The 27,065-nt window shown below is 38.2% G+C and overlaps 3 protein-coding genes across 5 annotated transcripts; all 3 read left to right on the plus strand.

The window, feature by feature from the left end:
* The first annotated feature begins 1,181 nt into the window (after nt 1–1,181).
* LOC127794507 (kinase-interacting family protein) lies at nt 1,182–5,083 on the plus strand. The gene is made up of 4 exons (XM_052325664.1): nt 1,182–1,388; nt 2,365–2,584; nt 3,061–3,581; nt 4,444–5,083. The coding sequence occupies exons 2-4, from the start codon at nt 2,392–2,394 to the stop codon at nt 4,987–4,989; spliced, it is 1,260 nt and encodes a 419-aa protein (XP_052181624.1). The 5' UTR covers nt 1,182–1,388; nt 2,365–2,391; the 3' UTR covers nt 4,990–5,083.
* A 480-nt stretch (nt 5,084–5,563) lies between these two features.
* On the plus strand, nt 5,564–23,267 carry LOC127794506 (rhodanese-like domain-containing protein 8, chloroplastic). Of its 2 annotated transcripts, none has more exons than XM_052325663.1 (8): nt 5,564–6,123; nt 16,877–16,930; nt 18,670–18,819; nt 19,497–19,659; nt 20,127–20,218; nt 20,899–21,002; nt 22,320–22,595; nt 22,838–23,068. In XM_052325663.1, the coding sequence occupies exons 1-8, from the start codon at nt 5,665–5,667 to the stop codon at nt 22,851–22,853; spliced, it is 1,314 nt and encodes a 437-aa protein (XP_052181623.1). In that variant the 5' UTR covers nt 5,564–5,664; the 3' UTR covers nt 22,854–23,068. The 2 variants fall into 2 exon arrangements, with proteins under 2 accessions (XP_052181623.1, XP_052181621.1); XM_052325661.1 differs by having other exon boundaries at nt 5,569–6,123; nt 22,926–23,267.
* Nucleotides 23,268–23,357: 90 nt separating this feature from the next.
* Nucleotides 23,358–26,424, plus strand: LOC127794508 (uncharacterized). 2 transcript variants are annotated; one of them, XM_052325666.1, is made up of 2 exons: nt 23,358–23,982; nt 26,077–26,424. In XM_052325666.1, the coding sequence occupies exon 1, from the start codon at nt 23,531–23,533 to the stop codon at nt 23,915–23,917; it is 387 nt and encodes a 128-aa protein (XP_052181626.1). In that variant the 5' UTR covers nt 23,358–23,530; the 3' UTR covers nt 23,918–23,982; nt 26,077–26,424. The 2 variants fall into 2 exon arrangements, with proteins under 2 accessions (XP_052181626.1, XP_052181625.1); XM_052325665.1 differs by having other exon boundaries at nt 26,158–26,424.
* Nucleotides 26,425–27,065: the final 641 nt, after the last annotated feature.

The following is a 27,065-nucleotide window of genomic DNA, read 5'->3' on the forward strand; positions in this document are numbered from 1 at the left end:
CACTTTTAGTGTTCTAAACTTGTAATATATATAGTATTATATGAAGTGGATTGAGTCTAAACTGTCAATATTAGACTCCCAATCAAGTTAAATTAATAAATAATTTAAACAAAATTAACACAGTCCCATTGATTGGGAGTCAAATGCATGGTTACCCCGGAAAAGGGGTACCCACCCACTTTGGAAAGGGTACCCAAGTGAGTGAGTGGATAAAAAGACCAACTGCGCATGGACTGGCTGCCCCTGCCCGTTAAGGACTTGACTTTTTTCCTTGATTTTTAATGATTACCCATCATGCCGGGTAGTTAGTTCAACCTCAATGGATGATTCCCTTCCATGTGTGTGTATAATTAGAATAGATCAGATCTAATAATGGATGAAGCATGTCACTGTTGCAATCCGACGGCTGTGATTTAGTTTCACATTCTCAATAACTACTAGTAATTATTATTCATTGTAGGATTAAGAGGGTTAACCCAACTACTTGAAAAGGACTGACTGACTACTTCCAATTGGATTACCATTTTGGTAGTCATACTTTAGTTGCATCAATGCTAACTCATTAATTTCTTCTATTCATTATTATTATATCTTCTAAAAGATTCTTTTAACAAATATATTCTCTCTGTCTGTCATTAATTTCCCATATAATTTAATTACAAATGTTAAAGGTTATTTTTGGTATTTCCCAATAGCATCATCAAGAAACGACGTATTTAATGTTTTTAAGGGTCTTGGGGAGAGCGATTTTGTTCATCTCTTTAACGGGGTGACCATCATCCTCATTATTCATGTGAGGGTGAAAAGCAATGAAATGGCCTGAAATAATTTTTAATTATCGTTCTGTTATTTTTTACCCTCACATAAATAATAAGAGTAATGGTCATCCGTTAAAGAGGATGAACAAAATCGCACCGGGCTTTTGGATTTAGGTTGAGTTTCTACTTTCTAGTCAATAGTGATCCAAATCTTACAAAAATCATGCGATATTTACTATTGACCATTAACTATTTACTATCTACTGTCTAGTCTACCAGAGGAGGACTCATCACATCCTGCGTACTACTACTTTTGCGTGTAGTGGGGGCCGGTGCCGTATTGGGAATAGCATTTGTTGTAGGGTTTGAAAACTGATGGCCCCCGGCTAGACGTGTCAGTCCCCAAGGTCGTCATACATCGTTCTTGGGAAGTCCTGTTCACACTTGATTTCTCCACTCTCCTCTTATATAATATATATATCTATATATGTACATACAGAGCTTCTCTTTAAGTCGGCCATGCTTTGAATAAGCCCTCGCTCTGCTCTGATCATATCTCCTCTCGCTCTCTCTCTCTCCTCTCTCTCTCTGCGTCGCGGACTAATCGAGTTGAAGTTTTGATTAATACCAGTAAGTACGCTTCTTTCCTCGCTCGGATGATTCGTTTAATTCCTGATTTTAACCAGTAATTGCGCTTCACCTACATTGTTGTTGTTTTTGATACTCCGGAAATTGGTTTAGCTCCTCCTCCGTGGGAAACTGTTTTTCTCACATTCCAATTTTCTCTTTTAGTTCTTTTCTTTTTGTCAAATCTTGAGAGTAGATAGTTTCAATTGTTGAGCCGGCGAATGTGAATGAAGATAATACTCTGTTTCCTGCCTCCGGCGAGAGCTTCTTCTCCCTGGGAGTGTGGGATTCATGGGGATTTGGGCCTGCCCATTCTGCGTGGTGATATAATGGTGTTTGTTTCGTGCATTCTTTAATTATTTTTGTTTTAAGTTCGAATTTTGGTGAATTTTAGTATTTTTAGGCCTCCAATTGCCAGACGCAGTTGGGCCTCTCGAGATCTGCGCCTTTCTGATCTCTTCTTCTGCTTCTAGCACCACACTCTTGATGCTTCTATTCCAACTCCATTATTTTGTTTTCACTGTGCTTCTGTGGGTACGGTTTTCTTCACCAGAAGTTTCATTCATGTCCTCCGCTTTAATGATATGGAAAAAAGCATGACACGTCTCTCTCAACCTGAATTCTTCTTTTGCAACTTGGGTAAAAAAGTATCCTAATCTAATTTCAATTGCAAGCCACTTTAGCAGTCTTTCTTGACACAAGTTGGGGCTTATGATTACGAGTGAAAATTAGTTGAATCAAGTAGAGAAATTGTTGTTTATAAAATAAGGGCTTTTTTCCAGGATAAGGGAAAGGTCCTTCGGAATATTGTAAATATCTGAAGGGGTTTAAGATTTAAAAATAAAATAATACACTTCATCTGGTAAAAACCCATAAAATAATCGAGCAAGAAAGTCCCCTTGTTAAAAAAGTTTGTTCCTGTTTATCTGATGCATTTAATGAATGTTTTTGGGGGTGATGACAAAATTAAATAATGTAGGGTCAGCCAATTGCCGGAAGGATTTGTATGTGTACGGAGGAAAAGATGAACACCCAGAGTCAGGGAGCAGCAGAGGCAGGAGGAGGCGTCCCTGCTGTTGAGTCATCTAATCAATCATGTCGTCCCTGTAGCAAAAGCCGAAGCCGAAGCCGAAGTCGAAGCACAAGCACCCCCAGCTTCAGCTTGTCCAAGCCATCCTGGCTCCGCTCTACCATTGCCGGTGCGTATGCGTTCTTCTAAAGTGGACCATTCTTCCATTCTGCCCGCAACCTGTCTTTTCATTCACCCACAAAACATAATAATGGAAGAAAAGCGCACAGACTTCACTGTGCTTTGCCTTTTCCAGAAACTCACCCACTCCCCCACAAAACGATAGCAATGAACTTCTCACATGCTATTTTGCAAATTGAATGCATTTTAATAATAATGAGGAGAAAATTATTGGGCTCAAGAAATAATTAGTTGATATTTTGATCAGACCAAGCAAGCGAGCTGTTGCTTTCCTTGTCAGGAATCTAATAAATTTGTGAAACTGTGCTATTGATCTTGCAGGAAATGGGTGATATTGTCCATTGCCCGCTAACGCTAATGGAAATTTGTCCTTTATATTTTCAAATTTCAAAATGTATCTATTTCCAATTGTTGTCACTTTCAGAGCGTACTAATAGATTAAGACTTGCTTGTTGGGTCTAGCAGATTTGGATGACAAGATGAAAGCGCTGGCTTTGAACAACAATGTTAATAATAATACCACCTCCAAGGAAGAATACGACAAGACCAGTGGTGACAGCTTCGCGGAACGCGCCGAAGCTTACTACCAGACGCGCCCGCAGCTGCTGGCCCTTCTTCAAGACCTGTACAATGGCTATCTATCTTTGGCCGATCGTTACAGCCAAACCCTGGCCAAGCACCACCGCCGGCAACACTCTTCCCCGATTACACCCGTCCGTTTCGAGGATTTTTCCGACCAAGAAGAAGACAACAACGGCCAGCTCGTGGATTCCGACGCCGAGAGCTCTCTCTCTTACCAACAACCCCCAATGCTCCAAAATCCCACCACCCTGGACGCTGATGCTCTGGTTGCCGACCTCGTGATCAAGATGGTCGACTACGACATCCTCGCGGACGAGCTCGGCGTGTCGGAGCGTCACGGCGCTGAATCTTCGAAGAAGATAGAGCTGCAGAAGAGCTTGCTGGAGGTGTTGGAGTCCGAGAGGGTAATGTTGACGACATAACTATTAGAAGTTAACAAATTAGGATAATGATAAGAGAAATTCTATTGGCAGCCTCATAAATTACTCTTCAGAACCCATTTCATTAATTTTTAACTTTCCATTTTAACCCCAACCCATTACGTACTCAGGCCACCGCCTCACCTTTCTCTTTTTCTCCCGCATCATATACACATATAAACACATACACTATATATATATACATACTCACACACACATATATACACACGACTTCATGACTCTGGCTATGGCAGCTGCGGTCATGGAAGCTGACTCATCTCTCTCTCTCTCTCTCTGCAAGGTGGGTCGGTTTCCATAGTCACGGCTATGAAATTGCGTGTGTATATATGTGTGTGAGTATGTATATATATATATATGGTGTATGTGTTTGTGTGTGTATGTATATATGGTGCGGGAGAAAAAGAAAGATGAGGCGGTGGTCGGAGAAAGTAATGGGTTGGGGTTAAAATAGGCAATTGAAAATTAATGCATAATTTTGCATGAAGTGAGCTTTAAAGAGTAATTTGTCAGACCGCAAATAGAATTTCCCTTATGATAATAACTCGTTGCCGTTGATTGAAATGTCCAAATTACCCTTGATGGGCCATAATCATGCCCCTCAACCCAACGGGTCAGGCTTAAATATCATTGTTTATCTACATAAATAATATTATTAGGGTATTTATAGAGGTTGATTACAATTAGATAATCGAAAAATGAAAGATAAATGCTCCACTTGGGGAATGGTAAAGATAACTAATATATATATATATATAATCAAAGAGATTTGAGATTGTGGTATATGTATGCATGAATATTATTGCATAATATTATTGTGAACACACAGGTGATATTGCTGAATGAGAACGCGAGGCTGGGGTACAGGGTGGTGGCGCTGGCGGAGGAGAACAAGGGGCTGGTGGGGGAAGCGCTGTTCATGAAGAGAAAGGCCGGGGAGCTGGCAAGGTGCGTGTTGAAGATGAGGGAGGATCATCGAGTGGGCATGCTGAGCCGGAAGATTGAGGATCTTCAGGGGCAGATTTACAGCCTGGAGAGGAGGAACAAGGAGTATCACCAGCAGCTCCGGGAGCAAGAAATAACGGCCAGCGGGAAAAGCAAGAGCAGCAGGAAGAAGATCAGTACTAGTAAGGGCGGCGGGGAAGAGGTGACATTGGAGGATTGCTTTCAAGTAGTAGATGAAGAAGAAACTAGTAGTAGTAGTAGCAGTAGTGGTGCTGCTGCTGCTGCTGCGAGAACTAGTCGTAGTAAGAGGGGCTACAATCATGGATACGGCGGCGGAGATCGGAAAGGAGGAGTGTCCAAGTGGTGGAGCAGGGTGAAGAACTTTGACATGTTTCTGTGCGGGCCTCATCCCAACTTTAGCTTTTGCTGAATCAATTAATGGCCTTCTCTATTTTGTTGTCTTTGCTTAGAAATGTAATAGAAAGATAAATATATTAATTATAGATATATATTTATTTAACTTACTTTTGTGGGTTTCTTCTGCTGTGGTCATTTATTAGAAAAGTGCTCTTTGTTTTTAAGATTTTGATTGCAAAAATTGAAAAATGGTGCTTTTCAAAATAATGAAAAAAAAAAAAGTGTTTTTTTATGTTTTTATTTCTTCTATTTCACACAATCCTCACCATCTAACTTGATGATTAAAAAGTAGACTACGAACTCTTCTTATATCTCTTCGCACGTTGACAATTGCTAGTGTCCCAATTCTGACGGAAGTTTATTTGACATTTATTAGTAACTCTTTTTCAAACAATCCCTCTCCCCCCCTCCCAATTTATAGTAACCAATTCTGATGGAAGTTGATTGACATTTATTAGTAACTCTTATTCAAACAATCCCCCCCTCCCAATTTAGACGTTGTTGTTATTGAGTCTTGTTCAAATTTATTTAAAAGTTATAATTTTTATGGGAATTAATTTGTAATAAGTTATTTTTATTAACAAAATAACTTAAAGGGAATGCAAAATACACAAAAGGGTGGGCTGTTGTCGTTTGGGTGGCGCCGGGCGGTTGTGGGAACTGGAAAAACAGACATTGGAATTGGACAATGAAGGTTATCTCCAACTCCAACGCCACGGTGCTGCACTGCTTCCCTCCTTGCAAGGCCTCTCCCACCGCCACCGCTGCCGCTTTCTCCGCCTTCCCTCCTCCTGCTATAAATAAGACCAATGCCCCTTCGCCTTCGATTCCAGTCATTACGCTTCGCAACAGGAAGCAGCAGACCAAGAAGACTGCGACAAACCCTAATCTGCTTCTTCTCTCTCCGGAACATAATAATTGCAGACCCCGAGGGCGACGTCGGTTCACTTGTTGCCGCTGTGGTCGTCCTAATGCTAGTCTACCTGACTTATCTTCTTCTTCTTCCAAGTACGATTGGCAGCTCTCCGATAATTGTGAGGTTGAGGATGATGATGATCATCAGAAGTTTGTTGTCGTGAATTTCTATCGTTTTGTTTTCATCAAACACCCAGAGGAGGAAGTTTCCAGGCACCTTTCCTTCTTGCAGGTTCTGTGTTTTCATCTATGAACCATTCTCTTTCTCTTCTCTGTATTTTAATCTTTTTTACTTCTTCTGTTTGCGGCTCACGTGCGTTATTTCAATTTATTTTATCAATCCCACTTTTAGTTCAAGTTCTTTGTCAAAATTTTCAGTCCTGTGCTCATGTCTTTGCTTATACTTTTATACCGTATTGGCCTCCTCGGTTATATTTCTCCTGCATTTTTAAAAGTTCACTTTGCCCAAGAAATTCTGAATTTGATTAGGGTAGAGGGTAAATTACTTCAGCTGCCCCTGAGGTTTAATGAAAAGTGAAGCCTTGTGATTTTGGAAATTACTTTGTGTTGGCGAAGATACAGTAGAAGATAAAAATAGAGTAGCAGCCAGAATTATCCACAACTAACTTACTAATTTATGTTGTATTTTTGTATAAATTAATTGTTGTAATCTAGTTCTAGAAAGTAGGAAGTAATCTAGTTCTATATTCTAGGAATTATCTAGTCCTAAAACTTAGGAGATTTCTTATGAGTTGTTCTCTATTTATACTTGTACATTCATTCCTTGTAAATGTGAGAAAGTATTTTTCCTTTTTCCCAATTATTTAACATGGTATCAGAGCCACCATCACAGCCTCTGAAACCCTAGCTGTGTGCCTTCATTGCACACTTTCTAACCTTTCTTTGAGTGCCTTCATTACACTCCTTCATTCATTAGCCATCTGCTTTCGTTGTTGGCCCTCCCAGATTGTCTAGAATGTCTACACGATCTGATATTGTCACTGGAGTCTTTGCCTAGGGTGGAGCAGTTTACTAGATCTATTCCTGAGGTGGAGCAACCTACTGATCCTAGTCAAGAGACAAATCATGGTGCTGTTGCTGGAGAGCTGCCAAACATCCACCGATCCTACTGCCTAGACGGAAAAAACTACTTGCAATGGGCCCAATTGGTGCGAACTTTTCTCAAAGGAAAAGGGAAAATTGCCCATCTCACTGCCTCTCCTCCTAATGCAGATCATCCATTGTTTTTTCCACGTGGGAAATCGAGGATTCACGGATCATGTCTTGGCTGTGGAATGCCATGCTACCTGAGGTTAGTAGGAATTATATGTTTTTGGGGACTGCTAGGGAGATTTGGGAGGTTGTAACACAAACTTACTCAAAGGTATAAGATGCATCTGTTATCTATGAAATTAAGACCAAGCTTAGTGGGGCTAAACAAGGTGGGATGTCGATTATGGAGTATTATAATTACATGAAAGGCCTTTGGCTAGAGTTGGATCACTATCAAAATATTAAGATGATATGTAAGGAGGATGCTATGACCCTTAGTCAAATAATGGATAGGGATCAGATTGTTGAATTCTTAGCTGGACTTAATTATGAATTTGATCAAGTTAGGGTGCAGATACTTGACCAAGAGAAGCTACCATCCATATACGAAGTATTTGCCATGGTAAGGAGTGAGGAGAATAGGAGGATTGTGATGCTAAAGGAGGCAGCCATTGATGGTTCAACATTGATGTCAAACAAGGGCAATGGACCAAGGAAGTTAGGAAGAATGGAACAGCAGGTAAAACCTGGCAGCAAGGATGGCCTATGGTTCACTTTCTGCCGGAAACCTAGACACACTCGAGACACATGTTTCAAGCTACATGGAAAGGAAGCAGTTCTCAGCAAGCTTGGTGGGTTTAAAAACTTGGCTCCAAAGAACCAAGTCTACCTATCTCACAAAACCCAAGAGGAGGGAAAATCTAGAGAAAAGACTGATGCGGATGGCAGCCCTGATCTCACTCAACTTAATGCCAATGAGATCCATAAGCTGAAATCTTTTCTTAAGACTATGCAAGAAGGCACCTGCTCTTTAGCACTCTCAGTTAACACAAATTCTGCATACTTTACTGCCTTAAAGACTATTTGGAATGATGTTTAGATTTTGGATTCAGGAGCCACTAGCCACATGACACCCAATCCAAGTATATTTACTACCTACCAGCCACTCAACACCTCCAAACAAATTACCATTGCCAATGGGAAATCAGTCCCTATTGTTGGTCAAGGCCAAGTTAACCTTTGCCCAAATTTGTCTCTTAAATCAGTCCTACATGTCCCTCAATTATCTGCAAACCTTCTCTCAATCCATCAACTCACAAAGGACTTGAATTGCTTAGCCATTTTTTCTCCTAATGGTTGAGTTTCAGGAACTGAAGACCTGGACAAGGATTGGAGTTGCTAGGGTAAAGGATGGGCTGTACTGCTTCATGGGGAAGGACTCTCATCCACCTAGGGACCAATTGCGAGTGGCATACTCCTCAAACAATGTAGCAAATCACTCAGAAATATGGTGTGCCATTACCGCCTTGGCCACCCTCCATTCTCACTTTTGAAGGCTATGTTTCCTACTTTCTTTAAGTCTAGAGACCCTAGCATATTTCATTGTGATATATACATCTTAGCTAAACAACATTGTGTTTCTTATTCAATCAGTAATAAAATCAGTTCAAAACCTTTTTCCTTAATCCATCTGGATGTTTGGGGGCCTTGCAAAATCCCTAATTATTCTGGGGAAAAATGGTTTATCTCTTTCATTGATGATTGCACTCGTATGACATGGGGTTTTTGGCTTAAAGATAGGGCAGCCATAGGGACAATATTACCAAACTTTTACAAAATGATAGCTACCCAATTTGGAACCCCTATCCAAAAATTTAGGACATACAATGCCCATGATTATTTCAATCATCATATGCATCAATTCTTCCAACAAGAAGGGATTGTCCATGAATCTTCTTGTGTCGACACCCACAACAAAATGGAGTGGTCGAATGGAAGATGAGACATCTCCTTAATGTGGCACGTACCCTACTTCATCATCATCATGTGCCTAAACTATATTGGGGGGAAGCTGTCTTAACCGCTGCATTTTTGATTAATCAGGTGCCAACCAAAATTCTTAATCATCAAAGCCCCATTGCATGCCTAACTACACATTTTCCAAATTTTAATGTGCACAACTCTTTACCTCTTAGAGTATTCAGTTGCGTGGCCTTTGTCCATATTTCCAAACAACATAGAGATAAATTGGATCCTAGGGAAATCAAATGTGTATTCTTAGGCTATTCACCTACCCAAAAAGGATATAAATGCTACAATTCTCCTACCCGAAAACTATATATTTCTAAGGACGTTACCTTCATTGAAACCCTTCCATTTTTTCATTTCTCTATCACTGGTCACCAGGGGGAGCCTGCTTATGGTGACCTTGGTGATCTTTAGAATACCACTGACTGCAACCTATTAATTCCAAACCCAGCCTCTGCCCCTACTTCCAAACAGCCTTCTCATTCTAGCCTCAATTCCCAACCTTCCCATACCACTGACCTCAATCTATCTTCAGGTACTGACATCCATATAGAAGGACAAGATCATGCTGAAGTGAATGAGGAAATAGCCACTCAAATGTTGTCACCTCCAGTACGGTTTAAGGGTTCACCCTATGTTTATAAGCAGAGACAACCTAGCCAAGAACCCCAGCAGATCCAGTCCTCAGTTTCTAGTCAAGGTAATGATCTCACACAACCCATTCCCATGACTTCTACTGAACCTATCTTTGATGATCTAGACCTCCCTATTGCTGTTAGAAAAAGGGTGAGAAACTACACAAAAACACCCCTTAACCAATTACATCTCCTATCAACGGCTTTCCCCAAAACATAGGAGCTTCCTGGCATCCTTAGATGCAATTATCATTCCTAAATCAATCCAAGAGGCACTAAAGGATCAAAATTGGAGAAATGACATGATGGAAGAAATGGGAGCTTTGAAAAAGAACCACACATGGGATCTTGTATCCAAACCAAAAAGGGTTAATCCTGTTGGGTGTAGATGGATTTTCAATGTTAAATACGGCATGTGGCACCCTTGAAAGATATATGGTGATGTGAAAGGTTAAGATGCAAAGGCAAGGGTTGTCCAAGAGCATGTAAGTCTTGGGCCAATTACTCATTCAAGGGCTAAACAATTTCAAAAGAAATTTGAGTTATTTATTAGGAAGACTTCAGCTCATATGGAAGAGTTAGAATTTAAAGTGAATGAGTTGCCCAAATTAATCACATTGCCTGTTTGCTTGGAAGCCCAGGACTAGAATGCAACATAGGCACTCTATGATCAAGCCCAAGCAATCAGCCCATCTGCCAGGCCCAAGTCTTTCCAACAAGCCTAAGTCTCATAACGGATGTTATGCATGATGTCACCCTTCATTGTTTCAGAGTGTTTTGTCTTTTATGTATCATTGTGTTTTATCATCATGATTATTCCCTTTGTCAAAATGGCATGATGATGTTTTTCTTTATGCTTTTAGTTTGTCTATTATCATCATTAGCCCATTTTTGTCAAAAGAGGCAATCATGATTTCATTTGTCAAAAGTGGCATAATAATGTTATGCTTTTGGTTTGTCTTTTATCATCATTGGTCCTCTTTTGTCAAAAGAGGCAATGATGTTGTCTATCTTTAATTATTAGGTTTGTCTTTAAGACTAGTATTTATATGTGTGATCTTGTAATGTTTTGGCATGAACATTTTTATGAAAAAAGTGCAGAGAGTATTTTTATCTTAATTCTTATCTAAGCAATTCATTTGTTTAGTGGCGAATTTACTTGATTCTTATCACTCTTCCTTTTTCTATCTTAGAGTGTGGCAAATCAAAACTAGTATTTTCTTGTTTGTGACGAACTTTCTTATCAAACAAGAGGTGCTAGTATTTCTTTTGTATTTCGAGCACATCATAAGGCCAGGCTCATGGCTAAAGGATATACCCAGTCATATGGAATTGATTATCTTGAAACATTTGCCCTAGTAGTAAAAATGACCACGGTCAGAATCCTCTTATTCTTGCCAGCCCATTTTGAATGAAACCTACAACAACTAGATGTCAAAAATGCATTCATCCATGGAGACTTAGAGGAAGAAGCATATATAGAATTACCACTAGGATTCCAAGAAGGAAATGAAGGACAGGTATACCGTCTAAAGAAAGCCCTATACCCAGGGCATGATTTGGTAGGTTTTCTAAATCTATGAAAGCTTTAGGGTATTTTCAAAGTATAGGGGACCATACTCTCTTTATAAAGCATTCAAAGTAACACAAGGTAACAATTCTTTTAGTCGATGTTGACGATATGATTGTTACAGGTGATGATAAAGAAGAGCAAGTCAAACTCAAAGAAAAATTGGCCAAGGAGTTCGAAATCAAGGACTTGGGCACTCTTAAATATTTCCTAGGCATTGAGGTTGCCTACTCTAAAGAAGGGATTTTTCTATCCCAAAGAAAATATGTACTGGATTTGTTGGCAGAAACAGGTATTCTTGGTGGAAAAGGATCTAAAATTCCAATTGAACCTAACAGTAAAGTGTGGAATAATCCAAACAGTTAAATGGTGGATAAGGGGAGATATCAAAGACTTGTTGGGAGACTAATCTACCTATCCCACACAAGGCTAGACGTAGCATTTGCAGTCAGCCTTGTGAGTCAATTCATGCACAATCTAACAGGGGAGCATATGCTAGCTGTGAGGAGGATCTTAAGCTACTTGAAGACCACTCCAGGCAAGGGAATTCTCTTTAAAGCAAGGAAAGAATTAGACATCAATTGTTTTTTAGATGTAAATTATGCAGGTTCAGTAACAAATAGAAGATCTACAAGTGGTTATTGTGTATATTTAGGAGGAAATTTGGTATCATGGAGAAGCAAGAAGCAAACTATGGTAGCAAGGTCAAGTGTAGAGGCAGAGTTTCGAGCCATGGCCCTAGCCCTATGTGAGGTCTTATGGTTGAAAATCATTTTAGAAGACCTAAGGATTCGAATCCAAGGCCCAATTAGGATAAGGTGTGATAACCAAGTAGCTATCAGCATAGCCCATAATCTGGTTCAACATAACAAGACTAAACATATTGAGATTGATAGACATTTTGTAAAGGAAAAATTGGAAGCAGGTTTGATTCAGTTACCATATGTGCTTCAGAGGATCAGGTAGCAGATATACTAACCAAGGGGTTGCTAGCAAAGAGATTTGATGATTTAACAAACAAGCTTGGAATGTGCGATGTACATTCTCTAGCTTGAGGGAGAGTGTTGGCGAAGATAGAGTAGAAGATAAAGATAGAGTAGCAGCCAAAATTATCCATCACTAACTTACTGATTTATGTTGTATTTTTCTGTAAATTAATTGTTGTAATCTAGTTCTAGAAAGTAGGAAGTAATTGTCATGATCCTAGGGCTTAACCTAGGATCAGTTTGGGAATCGGAAGAATTTGATTCACCTACGGCCAAGAACAGAAGGAAATTAAGGAGGAATTTGAAAGAATGAGGGAGAGATTAGAAGAAGAATAGAATGAACAGAGGGAGAAGAGAATTGAGTGAGACGAGAGAGTGAGAATAGGATAATGTTGTATTCAATTTTTGCATGCCTTCTCCCATGGAATGGGATGAATACATATAGGTGTTGCTTGGCGTGGGTGTGGATGCAGCAGATCATCCCCCCTCCCTCCAGCAGTTACAACAAACTATTTTGTCCTTTTTCCTAAGGCCTCACATGTGGCCTTTCTAATTCTAACAGAATTGATAGCTAGAATATAGGTACAACAATTAAAGTAAAAGAAATGCAGCATAGCCATTCTAATTAACCCTTGGGTTGTGACAATTCCCTCTCCTTGAAAGGTTTCTTGTCCCCAAGAAACTTATTACGTTGAGTCGTTCTTATTCATCCAATTCCAGCTTTCTCTATCAATTTAATGCTTCTTTCCTTCTTTATCCTTCTAGGCTTTTTCCTCTTTTCTTTTCTCTCAATTGTAACAGCATCTTGACTTGCTGCCACATTATCTTTAATCATCTGTTCATCAGTCAATGCAATAGACCAGCATTCGAATTTTCCCACTGGAGGAGGAACCAATACAACAGCGGAAATTTTGTTCCCTTCGGCAAAATCTTCAACTTCTTCAGCTATCTCCCTTAGCCTTCCTGCCAAAACCCGCACTGGGGGCTGTCTGATACCTATTTTAACCCCAGCCAAGGATGATTTAGCCTTCTTTGGATCCAAAGACAAAGGAACAGTATACTTAGGGCCTTCTTTAACTGCATGTGGTCCATCACAATCTTGACCCAGCCCAGGATAAATGTTGCAAGTATTCCCATTCTTAGCTTCCGGTAGGTCCAGAATTAGAGGAAGAAATCCAGCACCAATATCTATATAGATTGCTGGTCCTTCAATCAAATTTTCCTGACCCAATGCAATTCCATTTCCCATAAACTTCTGATCTGGAACACCACCAAATCCTTCTGCCTCTGCACTAGCCACCCGGGGTAACGAGTTGGTTTTGGCTTCCTCTATCACTTCATCAATTGCTTCCCTATTATTTCCTTGCAACCTTTCAGTAGATGTATCTTGGGATATTATTTCTTCTTCTAACTTCTCAATCACTGCAGCTGAATCCCCTTCCTGCCATCTTGACTTCTCCTTCGGCTGGTCCATTTTGAGAAATTCCTCCTTGTTAAAACTTCCATAATAGTCATCAAAGTATTCGGCGGGAAAACTGTAATGATACTCCTTAGATAGTATCATTGCAAACTCTTGCAACTTCTCACGAAACATTCAACCGAATTCCTTGCACTCTTCATATATTACACTTCTTGTTTCCTTGTCCCCGTGGCTGATCTCCTTCTCAAAATCCTTTCCCCATGTTTGATGCTTTTGGTCAACTGAAAATGCAACCTTCTTTGGCTGCCATAGAGGCTCCATTCCAACTGAAAATGAAGCATTCTGCTTCATATATGTACTACAGCCCCTAGCTTCATGAGTCGGATACCCCACTGAAAATGTAGCACTGGTCTGCTGCAATTGAGGCTGCTCTCTTGCTTGAAAATTAACCACTGAAAATGCAGCATAATTCGGCTACAATTGAGACCCCATTTCAACTGAAAATGAAGAATTTTTCTACTGCAATTGAGATTCCATTGGACTCCTTCGTGCACTACTCCTCCTGGCCAAAATCTTACTAGCTGGAAAAGCAATAGGCCAAGAAACAACAACTCTTTCCATCCTAATTCCCTTCTGTAACTGCCTCACCCAATCACCTCTAAAATTGATCCAATAAGTGGCAAATTGCAGCCACTGTTATGCTTCAAGACCAAGTTTATTGTAATAGCAAAAAAAATTGCGCACTTACAGCGACTTGATCGGCCTTCAAGAGTCCTCCAAACCGTCTTAACTGTCAGCTAAGAATCACAATCAAAATCGCAACAATTGAGAATCATCGGAACTGCTCTAGGAGTCTCCTTCAAATTCTGAATAGAGATCACAACCAATAATCGATGTGCATGCACCCTAGATAGCCCGGACTGCTTGCTGTAAATTTCCGATCAACCTTGTTTCCTTTCGACTTAAATCTCAAACACGGAAAATCCACTGTTCGGTTCTTCAGCAAGGTTCACCACACTTCTGCTGCTCTATCCGCTTCTATCACTCAATGGTTGAGGCTCACCGGCTTAGGAATGCCTTCAAAACTACACTCCCAGCTACTACGAGTCTTGTTGGAATTAGATATCAGAATTGCCGCACTTCTTAGCCGAGACCCCACAAAATTTAGCGACAGTAAGAGGAATTGGAAGCTGGGCAGTGGCCGAGATTCGTTGCTAAGGAGCAACAGCCAAGATCGCCTGGGTTTGCTTGCCTCAATCACACACAGCGACTTGGATCCAGCTACTAGGACAACTGTAATTTACATTGCTGGAATAGAAGGCTAAGGATGTTTGCGGAATTGGCCGAGGGTCACTCACCTGTGGTGCCTTCCAAGTTTGACTGAGGGTGCTCACTTGCTTGGAGATTAACACCTCCCAGCGCCTACCCACCTTCTAGATGTCCAGAGTCGCTGGAACACCTCTTGAATCTATTTCACCTTCCTTGTTCGTCTTCAAAATCCGATCAGAGTTGTTTGATCTTGCTTGCCCACAACACCAAGTCGCTTGCACCCCCAGCTCCATTCGTGGACCTCATTTAATGCCAAGAACACTACTGGCCTTGCTCGTCTCACCATGCTGGACCCAATTGCGATTGCCCAGTTCTTGGTCGGAGGAATTCGATTGGAATTCTCTGGGTCTGCCTCGTTTTCTTGCTCTGGAAAGAATCACCCGCCACAATTCTACCTGGAGTCCTGCGGAATTTGGGTTGGGTTCTGATCGCTTCAAGTTCGCCCTTGAAAGTCGTCAAAAGCACCGTCGGAATGCTAGAAAGTTGTTTCCCAAGGTCAGACAACAATTTCTGGTCACTGCTCTGCTTAGCTTTCAAGACTCAAGCCAAGAATTACTTACTCGTTCAAGTTTGTCGGAATCACCGCAATTCACCGGCCGACCTTTAATTGTCAGTACTTCGCCCGACCTATCTTGCTACCAATATCGCTAGAGAACTTCCAGGAATCACAACTAAGGAACGTGGCTCCGCGTTAGATCTTAACAGCGTCGGAAAATGAAACCGAATCATCTGAATTACTACTTGATTAATTCCACCGATAATCGAATCAAAATCACAGCCAATGATTGACTGCTCTGATACTAATTTGTCATGATCCTAGGGCTTAACCTAGGATTAGTTTGGGAATCGGAAGAATCTGATTCACCTACGGCTAAGAACAAAAGGAAATTAAGGAGGAATTTGAAAGAATGAGGGAGAGATTAGAAGAAGAATAGAATGAACAGAGGGAGAAGAGAATTGAGAGAGTGAGAATAGGATAATGTTGTATTCAATTTTTGCATGCCTTCTCCCATGGAATGGGATGAATACATATAGGTGTTGCTTGGCGTGGGTGTGGATACAGCAGATCATCCCCCCCCCCCCCACCTTCCAGCAGTTACAACAAACTATTTTGTCATTTTTTCTAAGGCCTCACTTGTGGCCTTTCTAATTCTAACAGAATTGATAGCTGGAATATAGGTGCAACAATTAAAGTAAAAGAAATACAGCATAGCCATTCTAATTAACCCTTGGGTCGTGACAGTAAACTAGTCCTCTATTTTAGGAATTATCTAGTCCTAAAACTTAGAAGATTTCTTAGGAGTTATACTTGTACATTTGTTCCTTGTACATGTGAGAAAGTATTATTCCTTTTTCCCAATTATTTAACACTTTGACACCCCAAGTCCCCCCATGCAAGTCTGTTGAGAGAGAATTGGGTTAACAGTATGGATGAATTTAGTGTTCCACCATGGCTTTATATGCAATCATAGATAGAAACTGTGCAATTTAGATCTCAAGTTATTTGGAAATTTCAAGACCTCTTCCATTACATGTTAGCTGGTTAATTATATGTGGTTGGGCCCCATTTACCAAATCACTTGGTGAACAGGGTAATATGTTTGAGTTTAGTTCTTCAGCTCTATCAGGAGTTACACAAATACTTACAAAAATGAAAATTCTAAAATTCAGATGCATTAAATTCATTTTGATGCAGTGGAAATTTGTGATGAAGTAAGCATAAATTTTTGGAAATTGCTAAAGAAAAAATATTGACATTCAACATGAACACTTTGTTCTGCAAACTTCATGATCACAGTATTTTGGTATTCCTATTAACATGGCATTGGTGTAAATAGGTATTTTCAATTGTTTTTTTTTTTCTGTAAATATGTATTTTCAATTGTTGTTTAAGCATTATATGACAGTGAATCGTGATTGATCTACAGTGAGTTGATTGGCTGCTTTTTGTCTTAAACTGTTAGGGGCTTGACATACATGGTCGAATATATTTGAATGAGCAAGGGATTAATGCACAGGTATTTCTTTATATGAGATTGATCTGTGCCTTAAAGTTTTTTTTTCTAATGTATGGTGCATGTCATGAATGGTTTTCTTCATCCATTGATTATCCTAACTGCTAAAAGAGTTCTATTCGAGTTTGACTGTGGAGAGGTTCGTGGCTAGTAACTAGGCTAAGGAATAGAGTTTTATGGCTGTATCCATTTGGAAGAATAAATTTGAACTGAGCATTTGGGCTCTCCAAAATAATGATGGATAAGATAATGTGAGGAAATACTATAAAAGTCATTTCCTTCCTATTATAGAATTGTGGTCTTCTTTTAGTTATAAATAAATACCGCAAGAGTTTGACATCCTCCCTATTGCATTCTGTCAATGGTGCAGTAAAAGTTTTTGCATGAGAAAGGGAGAAGTCTGGAAAAATATGCAGGAAATAAAGCTCAAAGGAAGACATACTTCCGGGCAGATTCCAGAATGCAGTTTTTTTTTTTTTTTTAGCATTATAAGAACTGTGTCCTAGTGCATGAAGTGAGTTTAGACAATTCATACAGAAAACGGTGTCCCAAGTGCACAAGGCTCTCCACTTGTGTTTGGAAGTGTCAAATCAGCTTGTCTTTATCTTTCTCACAATAACTTTCCTTCATCCATAAATGAAAGCGAATTTCCTAATGGGTTCCAAGCATGCATGAGAGGACTATAGGGGCTGATCAGTTGTGAAATTACACTTTGTTACTTATTGGAAAAAATTTCACAAAAGAAGGCAGAAAGTCATGTTCAATTGATCAAATTTTGTATATAGGAAACAGAAATTTCTGTTTTTTGTGCAGACTGTTGAAAAACATCATTAGGATGTTTTCTGCTATTTTCTTCACAAAAGAGTGTTTTTTCGTTGCTTTTCAGAACACAGATTTTGTTCCCAACGAAAATTGATATTAATTATACTAATATCAGTATGAATCTGAATAGTAAAAAATAAAATTTAAAATTGAGTAATAATAAATGATAATAAAATATTAGACATATTGACAATACTAGTATTATAAACAGTAAAAATATTAATAAACAAAAAATTACTAGTATGAAATAAGATTATAATATCAGCAATATTAGTATTATATAGTTATTAAAATTATAGAAAATAATTAAATTAGAATTCATATCATTTATGATTATCATTATTAATATTATAATATTATAATATTTGCAATATCATGAATATTTAATTGGTAATGAAATCTTATAACTTTATCAATTGAATTTATTCACAATTTTAACATAATACTATTTTTAACAATTTATTATTATTAAAATTATAGCATTAGCAATATCCTAAATGCCTTATTGATTATTTTAATTTTATGACAATAATAATATAATTGTTAAGAATTAATCATATGGTAAGATTATTAATAACAAGATATTACATTATATAACAATTGAACATATCTTCTACATAACAATTTTGAACACGTTTTTTGTTTTCAAAATAAGAAATTAGTTTTTTGTATTCAACAAATGAGCACTTAACTTTTTAAATGTTTGTGGAAAAGAAAAGCTAGAGAGGAAGTGGAAAACTGGAGATAGAAAATTGGAAAATGTCTTCTATAATTAAAATGGCCTGTCGTTGTCTAGCAATTAAAATGATCATCAATCTATCATGTTAATTAGAGGGTAAGATAATTCTAATTTTTAACATGCTTATAGTTCAATATTTGTTTTTACTCATAATCACTTGTTTCATGTTCACTTTGTGCAGTACAGTGGACCGTCAAAAGATGCTCTTGCATATGTGAAATGGTTAAGAGAAGACCACAGATTTTCTGATGTTCTGTTTCAGATTTCTCCAGCTTTGAGTGGGCATGCTTTTCCAAGACTGAAACTGCGGTACAAGCCATCACTTGTTCAGGCAAGTCACATGGTGTTCATTTTGAATTTTCCAATACAGTATTACTAGTACACAAAGTAAAACTTTTATCTCTGCTTATTCTGTTTTTTCAAGTGATGTACTACCCCAGAACTTTTTTTTCCCAAGAAAATACAGAAATGTGTAGATTATCCAAAAGACTTTTGTGTGTTTAGTATGTTACTGATCTATTATTCCATGCATGATTTTCTCATTTGTTGGTGGATATTGTTATCATCTCTATGTACTTTTTTTCCTGTAAAGGTTTGCTTGCTTATAACAATGAATTAAATTGTAGCTTTCCACTCGCTGTCTCCAATTAATATGGTGAGACTGTGAGAGGACAAATGTGATCTTGGCCAAACCACATCTTTTGCCTCCTACTCCTACAAGACGTTTATCCTCTTCTTTCTTCCTTGTCTGCTTTCTTTATGTTAGTAGTCATCCTTGTTTAGCTTCTAGTTATTTATTTTTGTGGATTTACTTGTTATTTATTTGTAATTATTAGGTGAAACATGAACTACTGAAATCCTGTTAACTTCTTTTGTTTAGCTGCAAGTACCTTTTCTTGTTACAGGTTTAAGAGAATTTTATATCTGGACTGCCATTTGATGAAGTTATATTTTTCTATTTTATTTTCTTGGTCTAATTTCTAACATAATTGATTATTTTGTTGGCAGTTGGAAGAAGGCATCTCTGATCTTCCTTTGCTTGACCCGTCAATGCGAGCTACTCCACTCTCACCCTCTCAGTGGCAGCTTCAATTGGAAGCAGTAAATAGAGCTGATCAAGTATCCACTTGGAATTCTAACACAAACTCTATTCTATTGGATGTGAGAAATGGTACCTGCCTTTTGTTTCTTTCTAAAATATTTTAGCTAAAGTGCCTTTGCATTCTGCTTATTGCATTTCCCCAAGTGATTAGTTGTTTATTGAGGAATTTGTGCATGATACCTTTATTTATGTACTTTGCATTGTTGAATTTTCAGTAGGAAAAAATTCAGCAATTTGTTCAAAATCAATAATCTTAGGTGCTTGTCCTATTTATGGAATTTAATCCAATAGAATTAGTGCCGATTGGCCAACATGGGAACTGTGCATACATTTCATGCGGTCCATTTAGCATAGTTTTTTCTTCTAATATTTCATATTTTAAGAGAATTTCATTATGAAGGTTTTTGTAAGTCCACTTGAGATTTATTTTTACATTCTTTAAAATGTCTTTTGGATGTTTCTGTTGTTTTCTAAACTTCACAAAATTTCATTTCATTTCCGTGAATTGTGAACATTTCATAGTTGCTTGCAATCAGGTTATGAGTGGGATATTGGTCACTTTCGTGGGGCTCAACGACCTGATGTTGACTGCTTTAGGAGCACTTCTTTTGGGCTAGCTCAATCAGAGGTATGTTTAATTTATGTCATGTAGAAAATTAAATCCTTCTAATAGTCACATTGATATTCTTAACAGAAGGGCCAGACAAGCTGATCTTCTGCCTGGCCCATGATCTACATGTGGCACATATGAAGACCTTTGCTATCTATATAATTCATTCATTGTTCTTCATATGAAGAGTTTCACCTTATGTTTTGAATTTATTTATAGGTTTTATAAGGTGGCCCCCTATATTTGAATACTAAGAAAAAGGTAAGTGTGATAGTATTAATATTGTAAAAATAAAACTCAAATTGATATGTTTCACCATATGTATTGAATTTATTAATAGTTTGTATAAGGTGGCCCTGTTATAATTGATACTAAGCAAAAGGTAAGTGTGATAATATTAATATTATAAAAATAATACTCAAATTGGATGGCTTCCAACTTCCTTTTATTTGTACATTAACTCGTTAGCCCCCCCGCCCCAAAACGATAAAGTCACCCTCTACCTCTGATGACACAGGCACTTGTTTTGTTTTAGCAAATGCATATATGTTATTGTTGTGATACCTTGATATTTTTTTCTTGCAAGGTTTTCTTTCTATAATTTGTTGTGTGTTAGATTTAGCTATCAGTTCCTTGGAAAATCCCTTTTCTTGTAGTTTGTCCTTAACTCCACTTTTTCTGCCTTCTCTACAATCCAGGTAAATGCTTCAGATCCTTTAGCCTCTGCTGATAAAGAGAAAACAGCCATATTTATGTACTGCACAGGGGGAATCCGTTGCGATGTATATTCAACGATCCTAAGGTAACTGCAGTATACTTTTGTTTTCTTTTTATCTATCTTTTCCTTGTAGATTGTAATTTCTGTGTGGAAAAGGACACTTGTAGATCAACCCGGTCCATCCCCAGTTGGGGTGATTTTGCATGAACTAGGTCAAGTCTTTTACAGAAGTGTTAAAACAAGCCGCTGCAATAAGCCAATAGCATTGCTGTCCTACAGCAGTGATCTATCATATTCAGGACTCGAGACTTTTGATCTGCAATTTATGCAAGGTTTGGACATTTTAAAATGATACCAAGTATTCCAGGAGTATTAATCTTCAAGTGTGCTACAAAACTCATCATTGCTGTGTGGATTTTTGTTAATATGTTGGGAAGTCATTTAAGAATTCAAAGCAAATAACTATCAAATATGGAGAAAAGGAAAAGCCAGAAGACTTACCATGCGATTTTCTAATCTGTCTTCCCAGCTATCCATCCATAAGTGGACAGTCTGAGGGTCTCTACCATCTGAGAGTGGATCTGTCAGAAAGTGGAGTACCTTCAGACTGTAGATAGTGAGGAATCATTCCTCATCAGCAGAGATTCTAGGGGAGTACGTTCAGAAAGCAGATAGTGAGGAGCCCTACTCCATTTAGCCTGTCAGAATGCAACGTGTAACTGGGCAAACTGAGGACCTTATACCTGGGAGAGGAATGTTGAGATAATGATTGAAGATCAAAGATTACTTTTAATAACTCAATCAGTGATTATCCAATTAAACATACTGGAATACCTCAGTTGACTAGCAATGAGGCACTTAATTGGTTCCTGTTCACTTGAGTGATTTTTCAATGCACCTTATGTTTCCAATACAAATTTGTCTAGGAATCACCTCCAGTGTATTCTGTTCTGCATAAGAATTTAAATGTGATTTTACTACAAATACTTCTGAAAGATCCTTGTCCAAGGATCTGAAGCTGATTAAAACCAAACCCTAGCCAACAATTAACTTATTTGGTTGCCATGGATAAAATCCCCACTCAATTTTATTTAAAATTCAATTAAATTCTCCGACATATTGTTTCTTACCTCTTTTGGATACCAACATAAAGTTGGAAGAGGTGGTCTAGTAGAAGATGATGTGAAGGATTCACAGCAGAAGCTTTTGAACTTACCTTTTGTACATGTAAGAAATGAATCTACATTGCTGAACTCATTGTCACATAATATTAATGAAATATGCAGGAAGTATTTGTCATATATGCAGGTTAGGTCCTTATAACTTTAGTTTACTTTTCACTTATTTTTGCAGCAAAACTATCTGTAGTTCTATTGACAAATACTTTTGCATATTTGACAGGAAAAGGGGCTTTAAAAATTTGTACACCTTGAAGGGAGGTGTTTCTCATTACCTGAAAAATGAAGGTCCTATGGAATGGGTTGGGAATCTCTTCGTGTTTGACTCCCGTCTTTCTATACCACCTTCCACCTTTAAGCCTGAAGTTGTCACTGAAGCAAGCCGAGAGCAAATACTTTCTGGGGATGGTTCCTTGGCTAGATGCTATCTTTGTGATTCACAAGTTTCGGAACTGAGGCACCGTAATTGTGCAAATCTTGACTGCAACTTGCTTTTCCTGTGAGTTATATATTATCTTCTTTGTTTTTGGCAAATATACAAAGGCATATTCAAAGAAATACAAAGGTGTACATGCATCTAGAAGATGCACTAACAGCAGGATGCATCTTCATGTTCCATGGAGGTCTCTGAAACATCTTCCTACTGGCTCCCGCCTGCTACTGTCAATGTCTATGTTTTGCATAATTCCACTATCATGTTCCCAATCTGCCTTCCCTCACACAATCGTTTCCGAACTGCAGGATGCATATGCATTGAGAGAACCATTTCCATCTTTTGGTTTGCTCTTCTATGCATGCTTCTGATGGGTGTACATTTGTCTGCTTCCAGATGCTGTACAAGTTGCCTGAACGAGTTAAAAGGATGCTGTTGTTCAAAATGTGGCCATGCGACTCGGCGTCGACCTGTGCTACCAGGACACCAGAGATACAAAAAATGGCATCACTATAGGGATTTGGATTTGGATTTGGATTTGCAAGAGCTTAGGGGACATTGAAATGTTGGGTATATTTAGCTAGCTGGCATTGCAATTGTGAAGCATATATTCCTCCCTTTGGGAGGCCTGTGATTCATGGTTTCTTTTGGGTGTTTGGGACTGGGAGGGCTATTGTTTTGCTACTTGCCCTGAATTGCCAAAAGTTATTCTATCAATTGCCCTTTTACTTGTATCAAGCAGTTGTGCAAGCGGATTTAAATTAGGATTGATGAATGCATGACTCTGCTTTTGTAAGTCCTTTTGATATATTTGATATATTAGGTTTGGGTGGAGGAAGAGAGAAGGCGGGCTGGGTGAACGGGTCGGGACCCGACCCGACGACCCGCTTCCTGACATTCGGTAACCGGTTCCTCTTTTTTATAAAAATAAATCAATAAAAAGCAAACAAGGCCTTACACAAGATTGAAGAGGAATTAGAAGGCTAGGGTTAGAGAGAAGAATGGGGGATCCGTATGAGAGAGCGACGGCAGGTCGGCTGGCCTTCAAAGGGGGAGCTCTCGCTTCTCGTAGCAAATCCATCGACAAGAAGAAGAAGAAGAAGAAGAAGAAGAAGAGGAATAAGCACACAGGCAAACCACCGGCTGCCGACGGCGAGGCTTCAGAATTTCAGCCTCCGCTGGAGGAAGAACCTTCTACTAGTACGCCTGCGCCCTCCGAAGGAGGAGGAGAGATTTACACGATCGATGCAGCAAAGCGTTTGAAGTACGATCAACTGTTCCCAGTCGAGGCCAAGAGGTTCGGTTATGACCCCAAGACTACCTTGTCCTCCGTCGAGGATGCTCTCGACGATCGCGTCAAGAAGAAAGCCGATCGCTACTGTAAATAAACCTAATCTCCCCCTGATATACACCAACCACATATTTCCTCTATCCAAATACCATCTCGATTCAGGTACTGTAGCCCACCGTGTTCCTTGCATCTACATATTGTTTACTTCCTTTATTTTGCTCAACACTCTACTTCGAATTTTCCTGATCTTTATCTACATACAATTGAATCGAATTTTTATTGCTCCACTAGATCTTAAGCACCAATTTGTTAATACAGGAGTGTTTTTTTTTTATTATTTCATTTTAATATTTCAATTTTTATATTGGTTGTTTGCTTCTGGTCATTTTGCAATACTGGACGAGCATTACTTTAATGGACATAATACGGCAGGCTATCTTCTATAATTCAAAACAAGATTGTGGATTAACATTATCATGATTTTTTTCTGCGTTAATCTTTAAAATATTCCTCATGTCTCCTCCTTGTAGGCTCATTGTACATAACTTTCATGCTGTGACAAACATTGTTATTATAGGCCTATGGTTTGTGACATTCTTCTCCAATTTGGTTTTGTATTTGCAATCAAATTGCAAAAAGCTTCAAATATCCTGTTCCTGTCTCCATATCTTCCTGCACTTCCCCACCACCTACGATGTTCTTTCTTCGTTTGTGTAACTGTGACTGCTATAGCTGCTACTGCTGTTACACGAACACTTAATATCTACTATTTTTTTAACAATTGCCGTGTAGATGTAGTTAACAGGAATCCAAACAAAAATGTTTGTTGAACTTTCTGTTTCTCTCCTATTTTGATTAGCAAAAATTTTGTTCACTAAAAGGGAAGAAAAAGAAGGAAATAGTTGAGATATTTGTCTTTGCAGTGTGAACAACGGGGTTGTTTGATACAAGTGCTCAGTCGGTATTACTGTGAAATTTTTGTTATAGTAAGAATTGGATAGGATCATTTGGCCTCACCATTTAAAAATTTGGAATTTGAAATTTTGAACTTATTTTTTGGATACACATGTTGAAAGCATTTGGATTTGGGTTCAAATCCAGGGTTTAATGGAAGCTTCAAATTACACATTTTAACTGAGAGTATGTGAAATCTCTCGATCCAAACTCAAATCTCAAGGAAATATAGCTTAATGTTTTGTCAGATCATTTGTGGAACACTTCTAATATTGATGTGTGTGTTGACTAATGATTGGAAAAACTGCTTTTAACCATAAAATTACCATAAATGGTATTTGCAAAAGTGTTTATGTAGTTAATACTATTTGATAAGTGTGATGTTTGTAATTTTAAATGCTTATTTAGGCTAATTTTGTTTTAAAATGATTTTATTTCCTGTCTTTGCTTTTGCTTTTACTCCAAATTCTATTGTCTTAATCAACCAACGCCCTTTGTGGGTTCTAGGTTAGAGCGCAGTTGGGCATAGGAACTTGACTTCTGGTTCATCCCACATTTTGCTTACTAAAACTGGCCCACTTGGAGCTCAGGATTCCATGTGAGAATAGGTCGGAGGCATTGCGCTCCCGATGCCTTTAATCATTAGCTTTACCGGATAAAACTTGTGCAGGGCTTCAGCTATCCTGAAGGAAACTTTGGCCAAACACCACAAAAAAATTGCTGAAGTACTATTATTTTTTTCAGAAGACACTTGTTTTTTTTTTTTTGGCATGTTATGTTGGTAAACATGGACTGGTGGCTTTGGGCGATGAAGCATGTTGGCTTAGGAGAAAGGAGTTTTAGACTTTTTGGCTGGTGAGTATGATGTTATTAAGCTCTAAAGAGAGCAGTTGAAGCAAAAACACCATCCATGGTAGATAGAGAGTCCTCTAGGAAAGTGGGGATAATGGTTGAAGAGCTGGAATGTTGAGATTGAGGTAGGGTTTGCTGTTGGCTTCTCCTGTTATTTCAATCAGATGGCTGCTCTGTCCAGGCCACCCTTGTATCTTTGTTTTATTTCTCTCTCTCTCCCATTGGTGTTTCTGTGTGTTGTCTTTGAGCTGCTTCCCTGTGGCTTCTCTAACATTTATGTCTCTGGTTGGAAGACAATAAAAGAAAAGTTGGATCCTGCATAACGCTGTTACTACTAAGGGCATGTCTGTATTATACTCACTCTGCACTCTTGAATCTTAAGTAATAATGTTTTGTTGTTTCGCACTGTCTGCTGCTGATTGACACGGTCTTCCTTTTTGTGTTCAATAGGTTTTTTTGATGTAATGTTGGCAGTATGCATGATAATTAGCTCTGTTGGCATGCCGCTCACATCCAGCTTGTGCTCTGCAGGGATTATATAGTGGTGCCTTTGCCGATTGTGCCCCACTCTATTGACGGTTGGTGTCCAGACTTGTATGATGAAAGTATGATATATACCTGCAGTGGAACTAGTTTGTAACTATTTTGTACTTGCCAAATTAGTTGAGAATCACGTGTTTTGCCTTTCGTGGTCTGTAGAATTGTCTTGAGAGACAACGTCCGCTAACTATTTTAAGCTGGGGAGAGCAACTCCAAAGGGAGTTGCCCAAAATTTGGGGTGTTAAATCACCTACAACTTTGAACAGTGTTATGGTATTCTTGAATTATAAATCTGTTCTAATGGCAGGTGTCAGGTGTCAAAATAAGGGTGTTATTTTAATATTTTAATATTTTTCAGTAAAAAATTATAATTAAATTTAACAATTATATTTTAATAGATATGGTTTTTATAATGGTTGTAATTTAATTGATATATTTGTATAGTCAAAATTTTAAATTTTAAATTGTGTCGAAATTCAAATTTTAAAATTTAACCATTGAAATTCAAATTTTAAAATTTAATTGTTAAAATAAAAATTTTAAAAAATAAAATTTATTTATAAATATGATCATTTTTATCATATTTCATCTATTTATATTACATTTTCTCTATAAATTCTTTCATTATCTCACATTTTTATTCATTCATCTATATGAATTGTTGTCCTAATATTTTAGAAAGGATCTTTAATATTAAGGAAGAAGATGAATTGGATATGTTGTATGTTATATGTTGTAACTCGAAGGTCAAAAGGGTCTAGTTATGAACGGATAAGAAGGCATCATGATTTTGTTCTAGACAACAAAATAGTTAATTGTGGTAGAGTTAAAGGTCACTAAAGACTTTACTATGATTATTTTGCTACTCATTGTGTATATGAAGGTTTTTTTTTAAAGGA

The sequence above is a fragment of the Diospyros lotus genome, chromosome 2 (assembly GCF_014633365.1).
Source record: "Diospyros lotus cultivar Yz01 chromosome 2, ASM1463336v1, whole genome shotgun sequence".
NCBI classification, from domain to species: Eukaryota; Viridiplantae; Streptophyta; class Magnoliopsida; order Ericales; family Ebenaceae; genus Diospyros; species Diospyros lotus.